This window comes from Podarcis filfolensis (assembly GCF_964270895.1).
Source record: "Podarcis filfolensis genome assembly, chromosome: 1".
In the NCBI taxonomy this organism is placed as follows: Eukaryota; Metazoa; Chordata; class Lepidosauria; order Squamata; family Lacertidae; genus Podarcis; species Podarcis filfolensis.
The window spans coordinates 84,994,098-85,019,981 of NC_139604.1; the positions used below are offsets into that span (position 1 = coordinate 84,994,098).

Genomic DNA, 25,884 nt, shown 5'->3' on the forward strand with positions numbered 1-25,884 from the left:
TGAAATGTTTGATGACATTCATGCTTGAGCAAAAATACTTTCCTTCCAACTGTTTTTCCAGGTGTTCCAGTCTGAAATGTGTTCATAAGCACTTAAACAATGACTAAGGCCCTCATCAACATCTTCCCTCGGGCTTATTATTTATAGTTCCTCCAGTCAGCCCTAGAATCTTCCAGGGGAAGCTGACAGCTGAGAATATAAAGAACTGCAGGAAAGATTTAAGCTTCTAAATTAATAATAGCAGCAATAATAAAATGCTACAGTGGTTACCTGACCACCCTGGATCCTACACAAGCTTCTCTTCCTTACGTCCAAAACTTTCCCATAACTTTGCACCTCAGAGCCAGTCCTCCCATTAGGCAGTGTGAGGCAGCTATCTTTGGAGGGTGAAGGGGAGCAATGGCAGCCCTCTCTAGACATTTTTTGGAGTCTCCTCACTCCCCTGTAGCAGCTTCACCTGCTGGGAAATGGAGCTGTCCATGTAATGTAACTTGTGCCATACTCCCTAAAGCTAGCTAACCTTCTGTCCCCAGGTATGCTGAAGGACTCTGTCCCATCACCAGATTAAACTGGTGCTCTGGTCAGCTTCTGTATATGGAGGGGAGGGAGCATGTCTCGGGTACCAGGCCAGCCCTAATTATTTCTTATATGTTGCAACATTCCTACCTGTGGCCTTTGTACATCTGGCTCCACTATCCTCAGTTGTCCAAAGGTCTTCTGCTTCCTGACATGATTTTGCCTTTTCATTCTTTCTTGTTTCCCCTTATGCCTGGAACTGAATCCTACAGCACCTCTGTGGGTACACCTCACTTACTTACTTTAAATCTTTCTTCAAAACCCACCCTTTCCATGGAATGTCCCCTGAGACCCGATGCCCTACATAAGGCATTCAAACAAGATAAGGTTCAAACAAGACATGCTGTGGGTTTCACACTGTCTGCCACATGTATGATTAATATGTGCCTGCTGGACAGAAGTTATGGGTATTCTGGGAACAAGTTTGTTCCCTTGAGCCCAAGGTAGCTGAACTGGAAAAGCTGAGAGAGGTAGCAAAGTTAGTGGGTGAGGGCTGAGGTCTGCAGGGACATTATAGCTACACCCCATTCTCATGATAATAGCTGCCTTGCAGTTATGGAGAGGGTGGGTGTTGGAGAAGGAGGGTATCACTATGAGGACTGGAAAACAGCCAATGTAATACCATTTTTAAAGGGGATCTGGTGGTGGTGGGGAGCCAGGAAATTACAGGCTGGTTAGCTTAAAGTCTGTCCCAGGAAAACTGGTGGAAAGTATAGTTAAAGATAAAATATGCAAGCATATAGAAGAACAAGCCTTGCTTAAAGAGAACCAGCATGGCTTCTGCAAGGATAAGTCCTGTCTCACTAATCCATTACAGTTGTTTGGGAGTGTCCAGAAGCGTATATAGAACTGATCCAGCTGACATAGTATACTTGGACTTTTCATAAGCTTTTGACAAAGTACCGCACCAAAGACTACTGAGTAAGGTTAGAAGTCATGGAATAAGAGGAGATGTTCTCTTGTGCACCAGGAACTGGTTGTGTAACAGGAAGCAGAGTAGGAATAAAGGGACAATTCTCCCAATGGAGGGATGTAGAAAATGGACTCTCCCAAGGATCAGTAGACGGACCTGTGCTTTTTAACTAGTTCATCAATGATCTAGAGTTGGGGGTGAGCAGTGGGGTGGCCAGATTTGCTGATGATCCTAAATTGTTCAGGGTCGTGTGTTTTTTCTTTAGCATTTTGAAGTAATCTGACATGACATCTTTAAACTAAGTGAATGGCAATAAAATACCAAATGCCATTCAGTGTAAACAAATGTAAAGTAATGCATGTCAGGGCAAAACAAATGCCAGTCACATATACACTGGCAGAGTGTGATCAGAAACGAGACCTTCAGGTGGTGGTGGATGGCTCAATGAAGACATTGACCCAACTATAAAAAGGACAAATTTTGTGCTAGGGATCATCAGAAAAGGAATTGAAAATAAAATGCCATTAAACAAATCTATGGTGCAAATACACTTGGAATACTGTGTGCCGTTCTGGTTGCCTCACTACAGACAGGATATTGTAGAGTTGGGGAAAAAATCAGAAAATGGAAACCAAAATGATCAAAGGGACAGAGTGACTCCTCTATGAGGAAAGGTTTCTGTGTTAGTGCATTTGAAGTTTACAAGAAAGGCGAGTGAGAGGTGACGTGATTGATATGTATAAAATTATCCATTCCATTGAAATAAAAGTTTTTCTCCCTCATAACACTAGAACTTCTGGGCATTGAATGAAGCTGAATTTTGGAAGATTCAGGACAGGCAGAAGTACTTCTTCCCACAGCACATAGTTAAACTGTGGAATTTGCTCCCACAAGAGGCTGTGATGGTCACCAAATTGGATGGCTGTAAAAGAGGATTAGATAAATTCACGGAGGTAAAGGCTACCAGTTGCTACTCTCTGTCCCCATGGTCGGAAGCAATAAGCTTCTGAATATCTGTTGCTGGAAACCACAGGAGGGGAGAGTGCTGCTGTGCTCTGGTCCTGCTAGTGGGCTTTCCATAGGTCAGGGCAAAACAAATGTCAGTCACTGTTGGCCACTGTGACAACAGAATGCTGGGCTAGATGGACCATTGGACTGATCTAGCAGGCTCTTCTTATGTTTTTAAGGGCACTTCCAGAACATTCTATTTTCAATTTGGATCCAATCTCACAGCAGCAAATTCATGTTGCGTAATTATAGTTGATTGGGAACCCTCGCACAACAAACCCGCTTCCCCAAAAGATAATATTTTTTGCAATAACAAAAGTGACAGGAAAATGCACTCGGAAGTGTGGCATAACCCTTGCTTTGATGCAATGTTATCTAACCTCCTGCAAATCAAATCAGAAGGAATGCTCATTAAGTAGCCAATGTCAACTACACTTTTTGTACACCACTTTTTTGTTTTTTCTTTTACAGTCAAGTGGTATATAAATTTTATGAAATAAATCAGTAAATAAATACTCTTCCTGCAAACAGATCAATGAATGATGGATGCTCCATAAATAGGCCATTCATTAGCACTCTAAATGTCTTGAATCAGATCACTTTACATCTCACTTTCCTCAAGTAAATGTTACTTGCTACTCGGTGCAGAAGACCCATATGTAGAAAGCAAGAAGATGGTTGGTCCTGCAAAGAGAAATGAACCGCTGGCTACTTTTCTCAGCCCATTTCCAGAATGTTCTTACAGGAGAAACAACGAAAGACAACACCAATAAAACAAGACTTGTGCTTGTGAATGTGTCCATTTCATGGTTTTCTGGATGTTGAAATAGATCTCATTCCCCGCCCCACCCCACCCAGCCCTGAGACCAGGTCTACTGGACTTGGGCTGGTTGGCCTGTCTACCTCCATAGCTACATGTGTAGCTGGTGCCACATAGCAATCTGCCTTCTGGGGTTCCTCAGCATCTCTTCCCAGTGGTTCCTTTCTGTGCCGGTGGCATGCAGGCCAAGGCTGCACTTCCCCAGTAAGCGGTTCTGCCCATCTTCTCCATCCTGGCTTAGCATCTCCAGCTCCACACTGGAGGCACACAGCAGGTTGTGGGGCACCTCAAACATGATCATTTCGTTCCAGACAGGGTTGATCTTGTGCTTTGCACGCTTCGTCTGCTTCTTTTTCAGTTTCAGGGACTGGTGCTTCAGGGTCACCTTAACAGATATATCTACAGGGACAGGGATATAGATAAAAATAATAAAAAGTGGTCATTTGATACCATTTCCTCCTGGCCTTCAAAAATCTTATTGGTAAACTGCAGCAGTCATTGAGGGCCAAACTAGATGTGGCTGTGGTGGATGCTGGTTCTTTTCATGTGTCAACCCAATCCTTGTATAAGGCAGGGAATAGGGGTCTTGCTTTAACAGTAAAAGGAGACCAAGGAAATGTACTGCTGATGTCCATCTGCATCCCATTCCCTTGATTCCTACTAGGAGAGCTGGGAGCAGAGAAACCCTACTGAAACAAGCAACTGTGGAAAGTTAACGGGTAGGAGAAGTTTCAGTGAGTGATTTTTGTGTGTTCCTTTTTGTGTTAAGGGATGTGTGTGTGTGTGTGTGTGAGAGAGAGAGAGAGAGAGAGAGAGAGAGAGAGAGAGAGAGAGAGAGAGAGAGAGAGAGATAACACTGTATAGGAACAGGGTGGAAATGGGAATGACAGTCCCATCACAACTAGTTTGGCTCTAAGTTTCTGACATCTACCATAACATAATATACAATCCATACAGCAGGCCCTGTGGCCCTCCAGGTACTCTTGGAGTCCAGCCCCTATCAGCCTTAGCCAGCGATGATGGAAGTTGGGGTCCAGCAACACCTGGAGGACCAAAGGTTCCCTCATCTCTGCTATATGCAAATTCATTCATGAAGCTTATTGTAACACTGCCTGCCACGTGTCATAGCATGCGTAAGATTTCTGCTTGTCAACTTTGTTATCCCTTCTTTCAGTGCTACAAGGTTGCACTACTGGGCTCGATTGATTCACTTACGCTAATAAAAGGCCATGTTGCCCAAAGCTGAATGGACAAGCAAGCAGACATTAGGCATTGCTGGCTGGAAAGCTTAATGAAAGGCATTAGAATGAACAATACAGAGCATTTAGTCAGGACTTTAGAGTGTTCCAAGTACTCCATATCTCAGCAAATGTTACAGCGACACTGTGAGGTAGGTCTATATTGTTATCTTCAAATTACAGTGGGCAGTGGGGAGCGGAAACTCAGAGGCACTAGCTTGCCTAAGGCCCATCTAATGAGACAACAGCAGCAGCAGCAACAATATGCCACTCATCTGACTGGGTTGCCCCAGCCACTCTGGGCGACTTCCAGCAAAATATAAAAACACAATAAAACATCTAACATTAAAAACTTTCCTCTACAGGGAATACTTGGTGTCTTTCTTTCTTTCCTCTCCCTTCCCCCCTTTGATTTTATTTTGTAGTATCAAAAAAGCTTAAATTAAAAAAAATATGCAGAAAGGGAAATTGTGACTCACTCAAAGCCTGCACACTTCATTATGCCAGCTAATTAAATATATTTTCTCTACCTGGCTTAATAGAAAGGCAAAGTCTGTGGTCGCATCCCATCAACATGTTCCTCTTTCACACTCACCCTTCCCAAGAAGCTCTTTCAGCTGTTTGGAGTGGAGATTCTTGGCTTTTATGAGCACCACAAGCAGACGGTTTGCTGCAGGCAGATAGCTGATGGAAAGGAGAACTTCTCCATAGCCTGCATCTGGCTCCTGCAGTTCAGTGAGATAAATGGGGAAAGAATGTATTCTACACCTTCTACATGCAAAGGACTGAGCAACTGCACAATGAAGGGTGGTGGCAGCAAAGAAGACTCAGAAGAATATGTGGTTCAGTAGGCCACTATGAGTTCCTCACGCTCCTGTTTTGAGGCAGAAGCTTAATTCACCTGTCTCACATCACACTACATTGTTTGTCTGTCTTATATTGGCATGCTGCAGTCCATGGTGGGTGGTTGCAAAGCCAAAACAAAATAATGCAGAAATCCACACTTTAGCAAAGTTTAGAATTAATAATTTTAGATCTGGGAGATGAGAACAAGCAGACTGAATTTTGAGCAACAATTTTAAAAAATAATAATTAAATATTTAAATCCTGTTTAAGAGTTATAAAGCAATACAGTTTGGTATCAGCTTGCCGAATTCGGTGGCCAACTATTCAGTGGCCCTGGATGGACATCCCTGTTCACATCAGTAGTTTCATTTTGCTACTTCTTTAGGGCTTGAATGACCATTACATTGTAGATTAAGGTCTCGTCCACACTTCTGCTTCTCCTGACTCTTTCCCCTGGGAAAACCTGCTGCTTACCACTGAATTGGAACAAATGTTTTTTGGGAATATCACTTTTTCCATGGATTGTCATTTGCTCCAATTCAGCAGTAAATAGTGGGTTTTCCCAGGGAAAGTGGCAGGACAAACAAACAAAAAAACCAGTCAGACCCATGCCTATAAAGCACAAGGCAAGTGGAAAACCTCTTGGATTCATGCTTTCTAGGCACAGGACAAGCCGAAGTGTGAACGAGCCCCAAGATAGATGCACATCAAGATGGAAACACAGAACCACAGAATTGTAGAGTTGGGAGGGATCCTGAGGATCATCTAGTCCAACCTCCTACAATGCAGGAATATGCAGCTGTCCTATATGGGGATCGAACCTGCAACATTGGCTATTGGTGAAGGCTGCTTACATATGTAGGTCTCCCTTTCTACACCGGAGTAGAGCAGATATTTCACATCTTATTTATCTCCAGTTCATCAGCATCTGGGATTGTTGGGCAGGGGGTTCAGACTAAGAGGCAAACATCTGAAAGTTTGCATGCAAGTTTGAACTCGCTCGCAAGCTCCCCACAATGCTGTGCTTAGACATTTTTAGAGAGTTTCAAAAAATGCAAAAGGGGGTGAAATAAATATACTGTTCTGGAAGGCTTCAAGAAGATTTCAAACGCTCCCATTATCTTTCTGTGAAACATTGCCCTCTGCTCTCCTGCTAGCTGTTGATTGTGTTATGTGAGCTGCTGCAGTGACAGTTCTAGCACACAGCACTAAAGCATAACTCATATCCTTGCTGTGATGACAGCAATTAAAGGCAGCATTTGCACAGGAGCTTTAATGTGTTGATGAGCACTGACAACAAGAGAGGGGAGGAAGAAGCTTCTTGGCAAGTAAACTAAACATAGGGGTGTGTTTGTGTTGCAGAAGCTTAAGATTGATTCATAGGATCGGGCAGTTAGTAGCTTCTAGGGATGTGACACATTTCACTATGAATGGGGGGGGAGGGGAAACATCTGAACTGAATGGGGCCAACTTGGTTCAAATTTCATTTGTTATTATACAAAGGATGCGAGTAATTAATGGATACAAAAGGATACAGCAGAAAGGAAAGAGAGAGACAGAAACCAATGTAATTTTTCTTAGTGAATAAGGAAATCAAGGTAACTTTAATAAATTAAAAATAAATGAATTTAGCAAATTAGTAATGGAGTCGGTTTAAATAACAAAATTCTTGCAGGAACCTCCCTTCTTACGTGCACCTTTTATTAGGAAATTCAATCTAAATTGAATCATTTGCATATGTTTGTAGAAGAGACACTGGATATTATCTGGCGAGTTGGCTTGGCACTACACTGAAATGCATACCTAGGCTGCAATCCTATAGTCCCCGGGAGAATGTGTCAGTCCCCACAAGATGAATAGGATCTATCCTCTGATGCTGGAATAGAGCTCCAACATTAGAGAGCAAAAGCTGCCTTTGCTACTAGCTCCTCTGAAGCCCTGGATGTTGGAGTTTTGATGTCCAAAGGGCCCAACAGAGCATGTGCCAGAGGCATGCTGAGACGTGGTTGGGACATGAAGGATTCTAAGCCCTCCTGGCTCCCTGTCATACCCCCAAATTTGGGGGAAATTTAAAGATGCTTTCTATGTGTGTCTAAACCTTTCCGCGAGCCCTCTCATTGTTTCCGATAAGAGGGAATCTGTTTTTAAAAAAATGTAATTTAAAACAAACAGGCCATGGAACACTTGAAGGAATGCAAGATTGTTCCGCTGTCTTCACTCTGCCTGTCCTGCTCCTGCAAGGCCCGCAGAAGGTGGTTAAACCACCTTTATGTCCTTTCCCACCTCCCTTAGGATTATAGCCTTTATGAACTATAAGCTTAGCTGCAGCATCTTTTTAAATGAACTGTCAGCTGTGCTCATCACTTCCTCCTTGGCAATTGGTGAGAGAGCAATTTCGCTAGCTTCTCTGAGCAAAGGCAAACCTTCTTATGGATCACATAGTGTTACTGGGTTTTTTTTTAAAACTCTCCTTTGTCCCTTAGTTACTGACCGTGTAGACTGCTGACCTCTCTTTCTCTCAATCTCATTTGTCCGACTCTCTACATATATCCCCAAACACAGAACAATTGCAGTGGCAATTTATCTCTCTCCCAACCCTTTTAAGTGAAAGCCATATGGTACTCCAATAGGGAATCAGCTGATAGAAAAAGAAGGGGCATAGAAGCAGGAAGAATGAACATGTGTGCTTTTAAAAGATGCAACAATGAATAGAAAAGGCAAAGGAATAAGGGGACGACATTTTCTTCAACAATCCTATATACTAAAAGCAACTCATTTTCAATGTGTCAATATTTATGAAGTCAACATGACACCATTCATGTACAAGAAGAAGGTATTAGAGACTTTGGGAGAAATGCAAAGTTTGCAGGAGTACAAAAAATGGGAAACCATTTATTTATTTATTTATTTAAAAAAAACTATGGGGGAGGGAACTCAAAACAGTGCAATGAAAGCTGGGCATATTCAGGGGTCATAACATGCAAAGTATATACTGGGGCTAAATAGAAAACTGGGGAAATGTGGGGGTGTGGAATGGAGTATCCTGGGGAAGGTGGCTGGCTAGAATCATGAACAGGAGAATATATGGCAACATTTTATTGCACATCCCACTTGTTTAATTTCTTTGAAGAAATTATTTTGTATGTTTAATAAATTCATCTACTGTCCTCATCAGAACTGGTTCTACGGCGGTTGTGTTCCTAACTGAAAAAGAATAATCTCTGATAGCTAATGTTCAATAGAGGGAGGATTATTTGAAAAGACCTGTTACTCAGAGGACAAGGGAACAGAACCCCTCCACGCAATCTCGCCTGTTAAGAATAAGACGGATTCCCATTTAAAAAAATCTTAAGGACAGAACTAAATATTATGAAAGACACAAAGCTGATGTTTTGTGCCTTTCATAATATCTAGTTCTGTCCTTAAGCTATTTTTTTTAAAAAATGGGAATCCCTCACCAATGGTTTGGTGTCTTTTGAGTGACAAGAATAGCTTCATAACACACAGTGTTGCCACCTATGCACTGGTTGCCCCCCCCCAAAAAAAACTCAGGATAAAGGACTTTAGATAAAATCTCTATAAATGGTTGTGGTGATTTGAAGGTTTAATCTGAAACCAAGCTGGATTTGAGTTTGTTCTTATCTCTGTTATCTCTCCCTCTTTCATTATAGATTTTGACTTATTTTCTGGATATAAGTTCTGTATTATTTTATTAATACATACATTGGTACCTTAGGTCACAGATGCTTCAGTTTACAGACGCTTCAGGTTACAGACTCCGCTAACCCAGAAATAGTACCTCGGGTTAAGAACTTTGCTTCAGGATGAGAACAGAAATCACGCAGCAGCGGGGCAGCAGCAGTGGGAGGCCCCATTAGCTAAAGTGGTACCTCAGGTTAAAAACAGTTTCAGCTTAAGAACGGACCTCCGGAATGAATTAAGTTCTTAACCCGAGGTACCAATTTTTCGTTCACTTGGCTAGATGGTACAGATGGGGACAGTCATGTTCTGTCTTCTGGGAGTAGATACATTTTCTATGAAAAGCTAGCTGCCAACTTTATCTGCCTGGAATAACTCATGCCTCACACTTAGTTTAGAAAGCCTAGCCTCTCCAGGGAAACTCAAAATGGAAGGATCAGCATTGAGGCTGGAGATCTGAATGCCATTGACACATTCATCTCAATCCTCTCATCTGAGCCTCTGTTTAGAGCATCGCTTTCTAGGCTACTTTTGTAACAGGAGATAGAAGAGGCTTCTCTTAAATGATTGATCACAGGGATGGATGAACTTATTTTATATTCAGTGCCGTTTTTTTTTTTTTTAAGAGAACTGGATTCATTTCATCCTAGTTGTTGACAAAGGATATAGGAAAAATCATACAAAATTCACCTATTTTTAAAAAACAAACCAAAGTATATAGAAGGCAATCCCAAGGCTTCCTCTTTCTACTTTTAACATGCTTAGAACACCTCTGTGGTCAAACAGCTAAACAAACAAACAAAGTTTTACAATGATTCCAGGAAGCAACTCCATACCATAACAGGCATAATACTTCTTGGAGAATTCTTCTTGGAGAATTATATGGAGAAAAAGATGGGTGCCCCATGCACCTATAGGAGATCAGCTGGGTTGTGTATATCTCTCTCTGCTAATCAAATCACATGACTAGCCATTAGCATCTCTACTGAACGGTATAAAATACCATTTTGATTGAAATAAACAAACTGAAAGTTAATTTTCTGGATCATATTTCCTGTTAGCTTAAAACAAGCAAAGGGGTGGATACTGAGACATCAAAATGATAGCAACTAAGTAGGTCAGACTGCTCAGGCCCTCACTGAATTCCATCCCTCTGCTAGCTTACATAAATACTGAAATAGGATGAACTTAGCCCATCAGGTTTTAAGAACCGAATAAAAACCTTTGGGGGGTGCAAGGTGAAAAATCCAGCACCTTTTCTTCCCACTAATAAAGGTGGAACAGGCCACCATCAGTACAGCCCTCCTGCATGCATCTTACTGAAGAAGGTGCTCTCTTGCAGTTCCCATTCATTCAAGTGGGGCAGAATTTTTCTGTAATGGATGTTGTGCTACACTTTGGATCTGCTTCCCACTCAGCTGTCTTGAAGACACTCCGAATCTGTCTGCCATGGCAGCTGCTTGTCTCATGGTGGAGTTGCCTCAGTGTTGTTTCAGTGAAACTAATGAGCCAAGAACCTTATATAAACCCAGTGAGCCATCCTTACGATGAGGGATAGATGAGGTGATGGCACAATACAATCATTTTATTTTATGTAAGCCAGCAGGAAGGAATGCAAGAGGAGCCTTACAACTTAGTCATGCCTGTGGTTTTTATGATCTGGCGAGTGTTGTCCTGATACTGAGCCAGTCCTAGCAGGAATCAGTGTGGCCTTTCTGAGCTAGTTAGGAGCTCACCTCTGGGCTTTCATTGGAGAATAGCAAAGAGGACAGAGCCAGCATTATTATTTTTCAGCCATGCTGTTGCGAGGGCATGCAAAGCTTTAAAACAAATCCTAACGAGCTCGTTCCCGGAAGCACGCTGACAAAAATAGTGCCTGCTTCTCTCTGATCATCTTGCTTGCTCCTAGCCTAGCTCTCAATTAATGATTCAGGACTTATGTTTAAAGCTCGCTGTGTAATGGCTGCCGCTCTGAAGTCCCCGATGACGCAAACCTGGCTTTCTCTGCATATCTTCCGCATCGGAAACTGGGGCACACAACTCGAAGACAGTTAACCTGCTCCTCACAGGTTTGAAGCAGAATTTCTGCCTTGTCGCAGTTGTGTGGGTGGCTGTGAGGAAGACCGAGTGCAGGAGAAACAATATTGCTGTCAGCCTTGAGATATAATTGGATACGATCGCCTGCGCTAACTACGCACGGGCAGTTTCTTGGCATTCTTGGTATTATTATCCGATCCTGGAGGCCATCTGCTAAGTTGACAGAGACCATCTGTTTCAGGGGTGCAATTAACCACCTGCTAGCTCTTGCCTAGGAAGAGGAGTAATTGGCCTAGGCAAGGGGCAGCACCTCATCTTGACAACCACAGGTTTCCAGGCTGAAAAGATCTCCCTGGTACCCACGGAGTCCATGAGGCAGAAGCGGCTAGCCAAGTAGGGAGGTTGGCAGGTTGGACCAGACACTTTCTCTCAATCTGACCTAGTTCACAGGGGTATAAAAGGAGGAGGGGAACTATTTATGGATGTACGTATTTTATTCTAAGTTTTATTATTGCCTTTATATCCCGCTTTGAGTAATGCCCCTAAAATGAAAGGTTGGATGCGTTTTAATTTGGAGGTTAGGGGAGGTAAGTAAGAGATGAACAACATGATAAAAGTTTATAATGTGACCACCAGGATCATATAACACCAGTCCTAACATATCTACATTAGCTCCCAGCATAATTCAAAGTGTTGGTGCTGACCTTTAAAGACCTAAATGGCCTTGGCCCTGTATATCTGAAGGAGCGTCTCCATCCCCAGACACTGAGGTCCAGCACTGAGGGCCTTCTGGAGGTTCCCTCACTGAGAGAAGTGAGGTTACCAGGAACCAGGCAGAGGGCCTTCTCGGTAGTGGCGCCCGCCCTGTGGAACTCCCTCCCATCAAATGTCAAGGAAATAAACAACTATCTGACTTTTAGAAGACATTTGAAGGCAGTCCTGCATTGGGAAGTTTTTAATGTTTGATATTTTACCGTGCTGTTTTTAATTTGTTGGGCGGCATATAAATTGTATTACTACTACTACTACTGCTACTATTACTACTACTACTATTAAAGTTATGCATGGCATGGAGAAAGCATATTTCCTCCTCCTCCTCAGACCGCTAGAACCCAATGAAATGGAATGGTGGCAGAACCAGGACAGACAAAAGGAAGCATTTTTTTCACACAGCACATAGTCAAACTATGGAATTTGCTCCCACAGGATGTGGTGATGGCCACCAACCAGGGCAGCTCTACAGCATATTAGACTCATGAAATATAAGGCTATCAATGCCTACAAGTCATGGTGGCTATATATTACCTCCAGTATCAGAGGCAGTATATCAATGAATACCAGTTCCTGAGAGTTGCTTAAGTTCATTCACTGTCTCATGTGATTCTATTCGGCCATTGTCTATCCTTTATAATTAATTTCTTAGTAAATGTGTGTAAGCCAAACCAGCCTGTCACATTATTGTTGTTATTACCAAATTCTCCTTAGTGCATGTGTTTCTGTTTATTTCCATTTCACACACTGCTTGTTACTGGGTTACAGTGCTCTCACATGCACAAGAACTCACATTTTGTCATTTATCATCATCATCAACATCATCACCATACAATCATGCCCTGTTGTTAAGAATCCATTATTGTGTCTGGCATGTGATGCTTGCAGCAAACCACATAGTGACCCCAGAGGCAAAGTTGGGGGCAATTGTAGAGGTGGAGCAGTTTCCTCTCTCAAGCTTACTCCGTCCTCCCTGCCCCCCAAGCAGAAGCAGCTTAGGCAAGTGGAGTGGGTGAAAATTGGCTTTGGATTGGGTGAAAATTGACCCACAATATGGAAGTTTCCCATGCCCAAGCCAGCCTACTCTGCAAAACAAAGTTTGCTGCTCTGTAGGCAGTATAACCTACAGGCACTGAATCTGTGCCCAAAAAATGAACCACAGAGTAAATCCCTTTTAGTATTTAGCAAAAACAAAACAAAAACACACTCTGGATCTCTTTGTCTGAAATTTGACAGGCATCTTACTCAGGAAACCTCTCTCTGCTACAGTGGTACCTCCAGTTACGAACTTAATTCGTTCCGGAGGTCCATTCTTAAGCTGAAACCGTTCTTAACCTGAGGTGCACTTTCGCTAATGGGGCCTCCCGCTGCTGCCGCAGTGCCGGCGAGGAACTTCCGCTTGCATCCCAGGGCAAAGTTCACAACTAAGGGCATCTACTTCCGGGTTAGCAGAGCTTGTTACCTGAAGCATTTGTAAAGAGGACGGTACGTAACCCGAGGTTCCACTGTATTTGCAGACCAATTGCCCACAAAACTCTAGGGATGATAAAGTGATTCCTTCTTCACCCACCCTAAAACTCTACATGCTGTCCTTGCAGGAAAACCATTGCAGATAACCTTCTGAACTTTTGCAGGATCCATATACTCAGAAGGGCCTCCCATGTCTGCAAATTTATCCAAAGTTATGTAAAAAAAAATAAAGACGTAGTAAATGTTTCCATTTAAGGAACAAACAAATCAAAATTAAAAGTGTCCAGCAACACCCACACAAAAAACCCCTAGATGTATTTGCCTATCATTTGCAGCATTTATCCTCTTTGGAGAAACAATAGTGCCTACAAAATTTATCCACTTCTGTCAAAAGGGAAGCTTTTATAGTGGTTGGGGTAAATTAAATCTTGTTTTTCCTAACAAAAACTCAGACCCAAAGTCTAATTGGGCAGGTGCTGAATCACTTCAGAATGAGGCAGTTACTTTTCCAAAGCATGACATCAACTCTAGACTGAATCTTGTGGCCAAAGGATTCAAGAACAACCTTGCAATTATTACTATGTAGTAAAATGCATTCAGGACTCTGAAGTCCTTGAACAGTGTCCACATTTGGGTTCAGCATCATCGGCACACAGCATATTTACTCCCTCCCAGAGAATACAATTTGTTTGAATAATAGCTTATATAATTCATAGGATACCTTGTCAAATGTTTTCATCTTCTCACACTGTACTGTTCCATATGGCTCCCCCACATTTGCCAGACTCGGTTTAATTTCCCCCACGATGCTGTGCCTAGAGAATTTATCACAGTTTCTCAAGGTGAGAGTCAGCATTGCCTCAGGTAGCTCCTCCTCCTTTACTGGAAACAGTAGAGCTTCCTCCCAGACAATCTGGGGCTTCTTCTTCTTCAACACGGTTTGAGCTTCTGAGGTGCTGGACTTGGTCACCAAAGTGCCTAGGATATAGCAATCACAGCCATTGTTCTGGTCTCCTGCTGCACTTCCATATGTAGCTGCAGAACCAGGGAAAGAAAGATAAACTGTACTTAAAATGAATACCAAAGTACTTTCAGGAGAAAAATTGCCGTTTTTCTCTTTCAGCATTTTGATTTAATAAAAACGATTCAAACCCATCCTTGTGCAAGGATAAAGGGTCTCTCCCCCCGCCCACCCTTATTGCCAGTAATTGGTGGTATTTGCATCTCTGAGATCTTATGATGGTTTGGAAACTTCAATGGCAGTGAAAAAAGGAAAAAAAATTTTTCTGCCAGTAGCACCTTAAAGACCAACTAAGTTAGTTCTTGGTATGAGCTTTCGTGTGCATGCACACTTCTTCAGATTCAGTGAAAAAAGGAGTAAGAGAGTCCAGCGAACTGTTCGATTTGAAATCTGAATTTAAATCCCAGGTTTGCTTTCAGCTCACTGGCCCATTCAGATGTAATAATCCTGCTAGAATGAACCATGGTTTAGTGAGCTGCAAATTACCTATGTGTCTGCCTGTGCACTCCCTCCAGTTTCCCAGGACACCTGAACCAGGAAATTGTGGCTGAAGGGCTTTAAGATCCTGGTTTGTAGGGAGCCCTTAATCTCTGTTCAAATACCAGAGAGAAAACTGTGATTTAAGAAACCTTTTGTTCAAGCAGCATGTGTAAGGGGAAGAAGGGAGAGGCAAGGAGAGAGCGCAGGGGCACATACACTTATTACTGGTCCACCAAACTGCAGTTTCTTTGCAGAAGGCTCAAAACGTCTTGGCTTCTGTTTGCCATCTGTAAAACAAGATCTTCAGTTAAGTGCCTCATGGGGGTTTTATATATGAAATGAGATGGTAACAAAATGTGGGATCCTAAATTTGTTATGGATCTGTTTACTACTAATATCTGAAAGGAGAGCTTGTTGTATGATTTTGCTTTCAAATGAAAAGTTGCCACAACTGATAAAATGCAAAGATATGGGCTCCTTACCTTCAAGAAAAGCAACACACAGTGCATCTTTCTGTTGGTTGTAGCCAAGAGAATAGCGAAGTTCTGGGACTTGGTTGCAGCCACCAGCTTTCTCGGGGTTCAGGCACTCAGTGACACATACATCTTTCACTCCACCTGGAACACACATGAGTCTTTTAATAAGAGGATGCCTCTTGTTGCAGTCAAATTTGGCTACATTTGCTTTTCCTCTTTGATTACATCCTATCAAATTGACTTGGCATTCCACCGTTGCTTTGTGTTTCTAGCCATACCATTGGAACTATCGTTTATTGATAGTTTATTGATTGATCGTTTATTGATCGTTTATTGATTGAAGATTTTTAGGCTGTATGGAAATTTAAAATATGTGATTCAGGTAAAAATATGCTATTTCAAGAATAGCAAAGCCAAGCACACACAAGAAGCCTACTATAAGAGGGAGGGAGAGTGGGAGACCCAGTGACAAACTGGGTGAGGAGGCCCAGGCAGGCCTTGATTTATCCTTCAGGAGTGGATCCACAGGTGCAGTTGGCCCCACCCCTGGGGAGGGCCTGTATCCCAGCCTGCCTGTGATTGGTCAGTGCACAAAGCAACAGGCCACACACACTGGCCAGGCCTCCCACCCCAGCATGCTGCCAGATTGAGATGGGGGCCGGGGCCAGTCTGCAATGTTGCCTGACCGTCAAAGGTAAGCTGACTTGGCATGAATCAATGGCCCTTTTATAGCAAGTGACATTTCAACAGATTTTTAATATATTTTTGCAAGGTTAGATTTATCATTTTCAATAGACATTGGGTAAAATGTCTAGATCTTGGTTCTCCTTCATTCTAGATATATTTTATACCACTCACTTTGGAACCTTGGCCACAGATTTTAGACGGAAACCCCCCCCCCCAAAGGACTTGCAATAACTCGATTCAAGGTTTTAACCTTCTTTCCCCCTTTGGACACCTGACCTGCATGCCATTTTACAAACTGCTCTTTCAAGAAATGGACAAAAGCCTCTCTTGCTCACTGTACTACTAAACTTAGGGTTTGCACTTTGTTTGCTGCCTCGGTAGGGATGATAGGAGCTGCGGTTAAAAACATCTGAGTGGCACGAGGTTTGGGGAAGACTCTTTTGGACTTTTGTGACTAGAGCCCACTTCATCAGATGCCTCATGTGAGATCAAACTATGTACAGCCTCGAAGGAACAGACAAAACTGGTGAAATCCATACGAACGTTGGTTGAAAGCTCTGAAACCCAAGAAGAAGCTGCTCAGGAATGTAGGAAGATAAGAAGCTGCCCAATGTTGAGTCAGACTTTTTGGCCCATTGAGCTCAGTAGCTCTCCAAAGTTTCAGATGGCAGATGTTTCCATCTGTAATTGGACATGTTGTAGACAGGACCTGGGACCTTCTCCATGCAAAAGAGGTGCTCACTGAAAGAGCCATGGCTCTTCCACTCCTCAAGATGTGGTGGATTTAATCCCCCTGTTTTAGCATAAAATGGAATATTGGATTGTATGGACTACAGCTCCATAGCTTGATGGTTTGATCCATCAAAACAATGCTTATGCTCTAAATTGTTTGAAATGCTTTTAACCAGGCCCTCCTGGGATCCAGGATGCAGGACTTCAACATCCTCCCCTCTTCCATAGTCTATTCTCAAAGCAACTGTTCCTGTTGAGCATCAGACCATGATGCTCTGGAGAGCATTTGTTTCTCCTCTTTCCCTCTCTGCTATCACAGTCCTTGCACACACACATTAAAAAATTTATATTCATTAAAAACCCGAATCCTTGTAGTGGAATAAATTGTTAAAGGAAATCACATTAAATACATGTATTTATTTTACATATGCAAATCATTGGGCTCAGTGGAGAACTATTTGGAAACTGATTTCTTGTTTTTAACATTAATTGGGCGAGGAATATTCAGAGATTCACTACAGTTCTTACTACATACTGAGCTGTCAACAACTGTTACACATTTAAAGCTCTGGTCCTAGAGTTCTCCCAAGGCAGATATGTTCAATTCATCCTATCCTATCCTTTCCCTAAAACACTTCTCGTTATTATTTCATCACTGGGTCAGTAGTAGCTGAAGCAGTGGCATTATGCCCTGAAGAAGCTGGGGAAACCAAGTGCCAAATGATTTCTGAGGTTAAAAATAAATTTCTCTATAAACCACGTACATGCCTGCTGGAAAATCCCCAGGAAAACAGAATGATTGGTGCTGTCACAAGAAAAAGATGTCCTCTTAAAAGGATGGTTGTGGACAGGGAAAAATCAATAGGGCTGCTGAACATTGCTAGAGGTGAATACAGAGAATTTGCTCCAAGTTACAATAATCTAAATTATAGGATTGATTTGTACACTTTTTGCACTGGAGCTCTAAACTTATATTGAACTTGCACTAAAAAAAACCCTCCAACCCTCCCGCTTAATCTTAAAGACTTCACTAACTTGCCAATTAGTCATTTGTACTGGGAACTGAAATCAGAAAGAGGAAATAGTGTGGTCACTAATCTGTTTTGTTTTTTGTTTTTTTTATTAAAGATTTTCTTGTTTTACAGAAGTAAGTGTAATGCCTCGTATTTTTTCCATGTAACATTTTTACAAATCCGTTTCATTTGTTGAGACATTAGGGTCACTAATCTGAATTGGAAGCAACCACATGTAGTTTGGCAAGGTGCTCACCATTTTGAGGGAGAATGAATAACTCTTCATTGACACGAATGTTCATTCTTTTCTCATCCAGAGCTGTAGGCTTCCCCTTGCTTGGCTCTTTCATCCTCTTTAAGGTATAATCTGCACAGTTAACAATTTCCGACGTGGTCACTACTGGCTTCGGATCATAGATATGTGGAAACTTGAGGATTGTCCTGGGCTGTACAGCTTCTGCTGTCTTCTCAACATTGAACTGAAATGAAAGAACCCCATCAATTATACTGATTGCATTAATTCAGAATTTCTAACATGGTGTTTCTTCAACAGAGGGCAGGCTTATGAAGGCTGACACTGTACTGACAGAATTCACAATGGTTCATAAATCAAAGGGTTGTTTTTAAATAAATTCACCCATGACTATTGCTTCCATAATCCTATTTTTTCCTGGTTTTCTTATTCTTTTTAGATGCTTTCCTCCCACTCTTCATCCTTCTCTCTGTTATGGATTGAATGGTCCTTTTTCTGTTATGGATTGTTCTGTTATGGATTCTGTTATGGATTGTTATGGTCCTTTTGTTAACATTTTTTATGTGAATCTACCTAATTCACACTCCCTGAAACAAAACAGAAACACAGCTATCCTTTGAAATTCACACTTTTACAAATTTCACAATCGTTTTCCAACCAGAAATATTTATGTTAAGTGCATACAAAAATGCACACCTTAGCAAAAATAATATATAAAAATGCATTATGCTTATTCAACTTGCCTAAACAAATGTGTATATTAGGAAAAATGAGCATGCATACTTTTTTTATGCCCTGTGTCCTGGAGAAAATAATCCCTGGAGCTGTGGTGTTTGATTGCCAAGCTGAATGCCGAAGGGGGGGGGGTACTCTATGGCACTGCACTGGGTCATGCCAGAAGAACAACATAGTATTGCCATTTGTTGTCATGCAGTGGTGTAGCGTGGTTTGCCGGTGCCCAGGGCGAACAAGCCACCATGCTGCTGTAGTGTCTCCCCCCCCTCCACAAATAACCCGGGGCCACATTGTGCTGCCTGCCTGCCCACGCAGAGGGGAGCCCTGTCAACTGTCACAACCCTTGGCAGGCGAATCTTCCCGATGCCCACAGAGAGGAGAGCTTGGCCAGGCTGCACTGGGGTTGCCCCTTGCCCGACTCACTTTGTCCATGCCTGCTCATCATGGGCCTATGCTACTCTGCCGCCAGAACAGTGATCCCCGCGGAAGCCTGCGCCTGCATGGGGGCATCTGGTGGTGCCCTCTCATAATTTTGTGCCATGGCCCCCATCCCATACTACACAACTGTTGCCATGCAGCCTCCCTTGCATGGCTCACAGCTTGAGAGCACCTCAGAGTTAGTAATAATAGGACAATGACTCCATTTCCCCTGGACACCTAACACTGGATTGCATAACAACATTTTCTGTATGCTGTACAGAAGAGGTGAGGGATCTGTGGCTCTCCAGATGTGGGATTCTATCTCCCATCAGCCCATGACAGCAGAGCCAATGGACAGGAATGATGGGAGTTTTAGTCCAGCAGCATCTGGCAGGCCACAGGTTCTCCATCCCTGTTGTACACCTTTGTTTTTTCTATTATCCCATTACTCAATCCCATGAACCGTAACTTGTGAAGTGGACCACCTAGTCTAAGGCAGATTGCTCCATTCCTGTAATCACTTCCCCCTTTTGGTTAGCTTCAAAGCGGACCAATGTCTGGTTGCTATAGTTAAAAACATCTAACATTTAAGGAAATGTGGTTTTGAATTTTTTCTTTTCAAGTGCCTTCCTCCTTGTTTTAAGCCATGGGAAGTAGGGGGCTGATAGATGTATCCCTTGTATATGCATGGTTGTGTCCACACAAATAACATTTCCAATGTTCAGACGGATCCTTTTGGCTACAGCACAAGTCAGGGTGTGTGATTGTGTTGTAGTATATTTTATATCAGGCATGTAGCGGTGGGCTCGCCTTGCAGTGGAGAGCACGAGACATGAGCTATTGTTGCTGCCATCATTTCGTGCCAAAAGCCAGACACTCCACCAGGCAATCCATCATTGCATAACAACCGACAGCCCCCAGGGGAGCCATACACAAGTGCTGTGGGGACCAATCCGCCTCTTCTCCAGCTGCATCTGCTTTTGTTTATTGTGAATACTACAAGGTCTGCTTCTCAAATTGTGGCAGCTGATGATTTAAGAGACTCCCATCCCCTTTGCAAATGGAAATGCAACCACCACATCTTAAATAAGATGATATGTACAGGTTTGAAATATGAGAAGCCCTGAAAGCACAACCTTTCTGCTTTCTTTTCTGGACGAGAGAGAGAGAGAGAGAGAGAGAGAGAGAGTGGATTGGTTGCTAGGGTTGAACAAACACCAAGTGACTCAGAATAGTAGATTCCCATTGTAAGCCAGCCCATCTCAAAACACCAAACCATATGCAAAATATGTTTTTGTTAGGTAGATTTCTTAGAACTGGAGAAGCTGAATTTATTATTTTGGATTTCTTTTGCAATGCATGACATTTCTTGCAGTGTAGAAAGGCAACAATACAATTATGTGGGGAAAACATACTCTAGCTTCCCCTCCATGCCGTGTCACAATCCCTGATATTGACAAGATTCAGCATCTGTGTTCCAAACATTGTTCTCTTCCCACTGATGGAAAACTATAATAGTGTATATGTGCTAAAGAACTGATAAAAATGGATACAGATAGAATACACTTCCCACACAAACAAATCCATCCAAGGCTTAGGTTTGAAACACATATGCACTTGTTCTGAAGCAGACGCTTGGAAAAGGAAGGCTTGTTCCTGGCAAGAGAAGCCTGGTTATTTTTGAAAACAGAAGGGGGGGGGATCAGAATTACGCAGGCAAGTTATCTAAGGATATCTTCCACCTTCAAAGACAGACTGCCTCTTTAATTATGTAATTACAGTGCCAATTCACACATTCATGTTTCTCGCTTGTCGATGGCAGCATTCAGCATTGACTGCGACAGCTAGACTAGTGACTGGGAGTGGCAGCTGGGACCGTATAACACCAGTCCTAAAGGATCTTCACTGGCTCCTAGTACGTTTCTGAGCACAATTCAAAGTGTTGGTGCTGACCTTTAAAGCCCTAAACAGCCTCAGCCCAGTATACCTGAAGGAGCATCTCCACCCTCATTGTTCAGCCCGGACATTGAAGTCCTTCTCCGAGGGTCTTCTGTTGGTTCCCTCACTGTGAGAAGTGAATTTACAGGGAACCAGGCAGAGGGCCTTCTCGGTAGTGGCACCCTCCCTGTGGAACACCCTCCCTTCAGATGTCAAGGAAATAAACAAGATGTCTGAAAGCAGCCCTGTTTAGGGAAAATTTTAAGGATTGATGCTTTTATTATGTCATAGAATCATAGAATCATAGAGTTGGAATAGACCACAAGGGCCAGTGTTTTTAGATGATGATGATGATGATGATGATGATGATGATGATGATGATTAACTTGAATGGGTGAAACAGCCACTGTAGACCTACCATTACAGAGAGACATTTCACAAGACAAAGGAGGAAAAGTGAGAGTCAATATGGGATTTGTGAGTGTATCATTTAGGACTAGATGTATGTGTGCCAGATTGTGTGAAGTAACGACCTCTGATTTGATCTGGCTGGGAATAAGCTTTAATGAAGTTGGTGCACGGGCTTCTGAGTAAACACTTAAAAGATTTCCAGAGAGATGTTAGTCTGCTGCAGCAAAAACAACAAAGATTATTTAATTTTATTATGGAATAAGCTTTTGCGGACTAGACCATAGTTAATCAGATACATGACCCTCAGTAATCAGGTATTTTCAATGCATGGGTGCAGAGAGGAAAAGAAAGGTTTGTGACAACACAACTAGAGCTTAAATCCTTCAAGATGTTTTTGCACATCTATCATTTTTGCTCATGCTGGCTAGGGCTTTGGATACTGTAATTGAATAATATCTGGCTTCCCTAATTTAAAACCCAATTTTATTGTCACTGGCTGCACTTCTTGGATTCCACTGACATTTAATTGCAGACTTTATCTTCTTTTTCTTTACACCTATGTGCAGAATGTGCCTGGCAACTGTGGATCCCACTTCATGCATCTCATGAAGTGGGCTCTAGTTTATGAGATGCCACAATAAGATCTGCTCATCTCTAAAATGCAAAAGATTATTAACTTCAAGCACAACAGAAGGATAAGGAGTCCTTATGAATAGGGTTGCCATATTTCAAACAGTGAAAATCCGGACAGAAAGGTTTGCTTCATTTTTAGTTTTGCCAAAAGTTGTTTTTTGACCATTTTGAGCTATTTTTATGGAAAATTGGCACTCCCAGACCCTTATGACAATTTCCACCCAAACACTGCTGCCGAATGCAGTGTTCCAGATATGTCTGGGCAATCTGGATGTATGGCAACCCTAAAATAAGTGCTGTCTTTGGTATTTGTCTGATTCCATTTAAAAGTGGTATTCACTCATGGGCTTTTAAAAATGAAAACTGCATCAAAATTTGCCGTGAGCATGAGTGATACAGTGGTACCTCAGTTTAAGAACAACCCTGTTTACGAACTATTCGTTTTAAGAACTCCAGAAAACTGGAAATAGTGTCCCAGTTTGCGAACTTTACCTCAGTTTAAGAACAGAAGCTGAACGGTGGAAGGGCACTGGCAGTGGGAGGCCTCATTAGGGAAAGCACGCCTCAGTTTAAGAACAGTTTTGGTTTAAGAACGGACTTCCAGAACGGATTAAGTTTGTAAACCGAGGTACCACTGTAGTAGGGTTGGTTTCCGAACTTAATCCATTCTGGGAGTCCTTTCGACTCCCAAAACGGTTCGAAAACCAAGGCGTGGTTTCCAATTGGCTGCAGGAGCTTCCTGCACTCAAGCGGAAGCTGTGGAAACCACGTCGGACATTCGGCTTCTGAAAAATGTTCGCAAACCGGAACATTCTCTTCTGGGTTTCTGGTGTTCGGGAGCTAAAACGTCCAAGTACCAAGGCGTTTGATAACCAAGGTATGACTGTAAAGAGCTGTATATATAACAGCTACAATCTGGTATAAATTCAAGCAGGGAGGAATATATGAAGTTAACAAACTGAGGCCATTGTCCCATTGTACTAGTACTGTATACTCTGATGGACAGCAACTCTCTAGGGGACTGGGCCATGTGACATACACACGCTGTGTGTGCACACTGCAGGTAGCGGTGGAGGAAATCACTCGGGCGCCTGGGGCGGTGCACCCAGGGGTGGGGCGAGCCGCCCATAGAGGCAGGGCGCACGGTGGGGCCTCCGGAGTCTACCTGCCTCCTCCCACTCAGCCACCCTACAGCTGGGGGGGGGAGGCAGTGGGTGGACTGTTTGGGCAGCGCAGAGACTGCGCGTGCCCAAGCCACCACATTTCTCACAGGAGAGACGCATGGCTCGGGCACACTGCAGGCCCTGTGGTGAGTGCCGCCCGGCATTTTGTCACCCCTCTCAGTGGTGACACCTGGAGCGGTCCACACCCCCACACCCCCTTCCTCCGCCCCTGACTGCAGGGCATGCTGACGTCACTTGCGCATGTCGGGAGGCATGCTGATGTGCCGTGTGCACACAGCTGCTGCAGGATTTTGTGGGGGCCTGGACCCCTCCTTGAAAATTTGGCTTCCCCTAGATGGTACCCCTGCTCCAAGAGTTCTGGCGTAAGTCTTTTCCAGCCAAACCACTGCAAACTTTTTTAAAAAACTGAGGGTACTGAGGACTGAACCAGGGACTTCTAACATGTGCTCCATCTCTGAGTTATATTCCTCCCCTTTAAAAAAAAATCGGACTTTTCCATGTACTTCTCTCAACTCCTTCACCCACACCCTGCAATCCAATCACAGAAGGCTTGTATAAGCAAAAGGAAAGAGCAGGGACACGGTATACAGGACTGCAATTAGTAAGATCAGATGACACAGTGTGGTGCAGCCATAACAAAGCCCTATTGACATACCCTCTCCACTATGGATATCACTGGATAGTCCTGGACTTATAACAAGGAGAGAATCATAGGTGTGCTTGAACAAAGGCTGTGAGTGCTCTGCTTCTCTCCTGAAATGTAAGGGATGAGCCTAGTATGAACAGATATTTCACTAAGGCTAAGCTTATACATATGTATTTCTGTCGCTCTAACTGCACTGGTTTGTGGCCAGTTTGCATCACCATAATCTTGATCAATCTGATGTGGGGGAAAGTCAGCAGAAAGACTGAAAAGTGCTGACGATTTTGCCAACAAAGGCAATATATCATTTTAAGCAAAGAACAAACAAACAAAACATTTACATCTCAGAACAGGAATCAATAGCCACTTTGAGGGCAAGTTCCATCATTTATAAGAAACAAAGAATTCTCAACTCAGGTTTCAGCCAGATTAGCCAAATATATATTGCTATTGTTGTTAACACTGTTGTCAACTTATCCAGCAATAATATAATAGCCTGTGCAATAGGCCATGGATACCCATTTTCCAGATCAGCAACTGAGGCCAAAAGAGAATGATTTACCCATACCCACCCATTCAACAAGTCCATAACTGGGATGGAATCTGAACCCTTTCCTTCAAGGCCAGTTACCAAAATTATGTCAGATGGGCCACCCTCATTTCTGGTTACAACTGATATACTGCAATCACTTTGCTTCCACTCCTCATTTAGGCAAACACTGAGATAACGCAGTAAGCTAAACATGCATTATAAGTTAAGTTCACTACAGTGTAACAGTACTCTCCATAGCTGTCATGACATATGTCATAATTAGATTTCGACTGCCAGCTGGATAGGGATGCCTTATTTTAAAATTTCACAAACATATTTCAGTATGAATATGTATATACACTAGTTAGTTACACAGAAGGCTTTTTTTGTGCAGCAAAAGCGTATGTGCATACATGCATGGAAATGGAAAGATCAGTGGGCATTAGGAAACATTCAAGCATGATTACTGTTATTTCGGTTATTTTTTCGCTTGGCGTCCAGGCTCTTAATGCAAATCAACCTGGTCTAGCCACCCAGACGTTGTGGGATCCCTGTAGGTTTGCCACCCCTGCTTTCTCTCTTTCTTTCAGAAAACAAAAGCGGGCTGTTGCTTTGGTAATCCCACACGCCACCTGAGACCCCTCCCTCCCCCCCTGCCGCCTTCTGTCTTCCTCCCTGCACAGAAGTAGAGCTGCCCCCTGAAACCCTGCAAACACAGAAGCTTGCTATCAATCACAGTACATCACAAACTGGGCACCCCAGCTCAGAGCGGGCTGTTCTGAAGCCGCTGCATCAATGGGAGAAGAGTAGGGCAAAATCAATATGGTGCTTTACCTGCTGGACTGTCTGTAGTACGCTGGGCTTGGCATTTTCTGGGTCCTGATCTTGCTCCTTGTCTGAGGCTCCCTTCCCAGGTTGCTTACATTTGCACAGGCAGGTGAGACCGCATAAGGCAAGGAGGCCAGTAGCAGTCCCCAAGGTAGCTCCCAGAGCAATCACTGGGACAGACAAAACCATCGTCTCAGGCTAGGAAGCCACAACTTTACTCAGCCAGCGCAAGCATCATCCTCCTCCTTGCAGAATTTCTCCCGGTCTCAGCCTCTTTGGAAGAGCGCAATAGATCCCCTCCAGCAGCAGTGGACAGAGAAAAGTGATTCACAAGGAACTAGGGGGTTGCTCCTGCAGGGCTAGATGATCAGATAACCTCTCCATCCCTCCCGTGGGTATTTCTGGCTCAGTGCTCCAGGGGAAGCAAAGAGGAGCGGACGAAGTTGCAGTTCCATCGCCTGCAGTCCCTTTCAGACTGCGAGCAGGCAGCTTTCATTGAAGCTCGTTCTCCAGCACCACT

At 43.1% G+C, this 25,884-nt stretch overlaps 1 protein-coding gene across 1 annotated transcript; it reads right to left on the bottom strand.

Moving 5' to 3' along the window:
* Nucleotides 1–708: 708 nt before the first annotated feature.
* SYT13 (synaptotagmin 13) lies at nucleotides 709–25,884 on the bottom strand. Its single transcript, XM_083580182.1, has 6 exons — nucleotides 25,371–25,884; nucleotides 18,044–18,266; nucleotides 15,362–15,496; nucleotides 14,100–14,413; nucleotides 5,151–5,280; nucleotides 709–3,716 (listed from the first exon to the last, which is right to left on the bottom strand). Exons 1-6 carry the CDS (start codon nucleotides 25,551–25,553, stop codon nucleotides 3,409–3,411), a joined length of 1,293 nt encoding a protein of 430 aa, XP_083436308.1. The 5' UTR covers nucleotides 25,554–25,884; the 3' UTR covers nucleotides 709–3,408.

Bases quoted from the DNA above. Each gene is read 5' to 3' on its own strand.
- SYT13 (XM_083580182.1), bottom strand. From the start codon at position 25,553: ATGGTTTTGTCTGTCCCAGTGATTGCTCTGGGAGCTACCTTGGGGACT. The intron at 15,497-18,043 runs GTGAGCACCTTG...TGTGTGTTCCAG, and splicing joins ATTCATTCTCCCTCAAAATG to GTGGAGTGAAAGATGTATGT. The intron at 3,717-5,150 runs GTGAGTGTGAAA...CTGTCCCTGTAG, and splicing joins GAAAGAGCTTCTTGGGAAGG to ATATATCTGTTAAGGTGACC.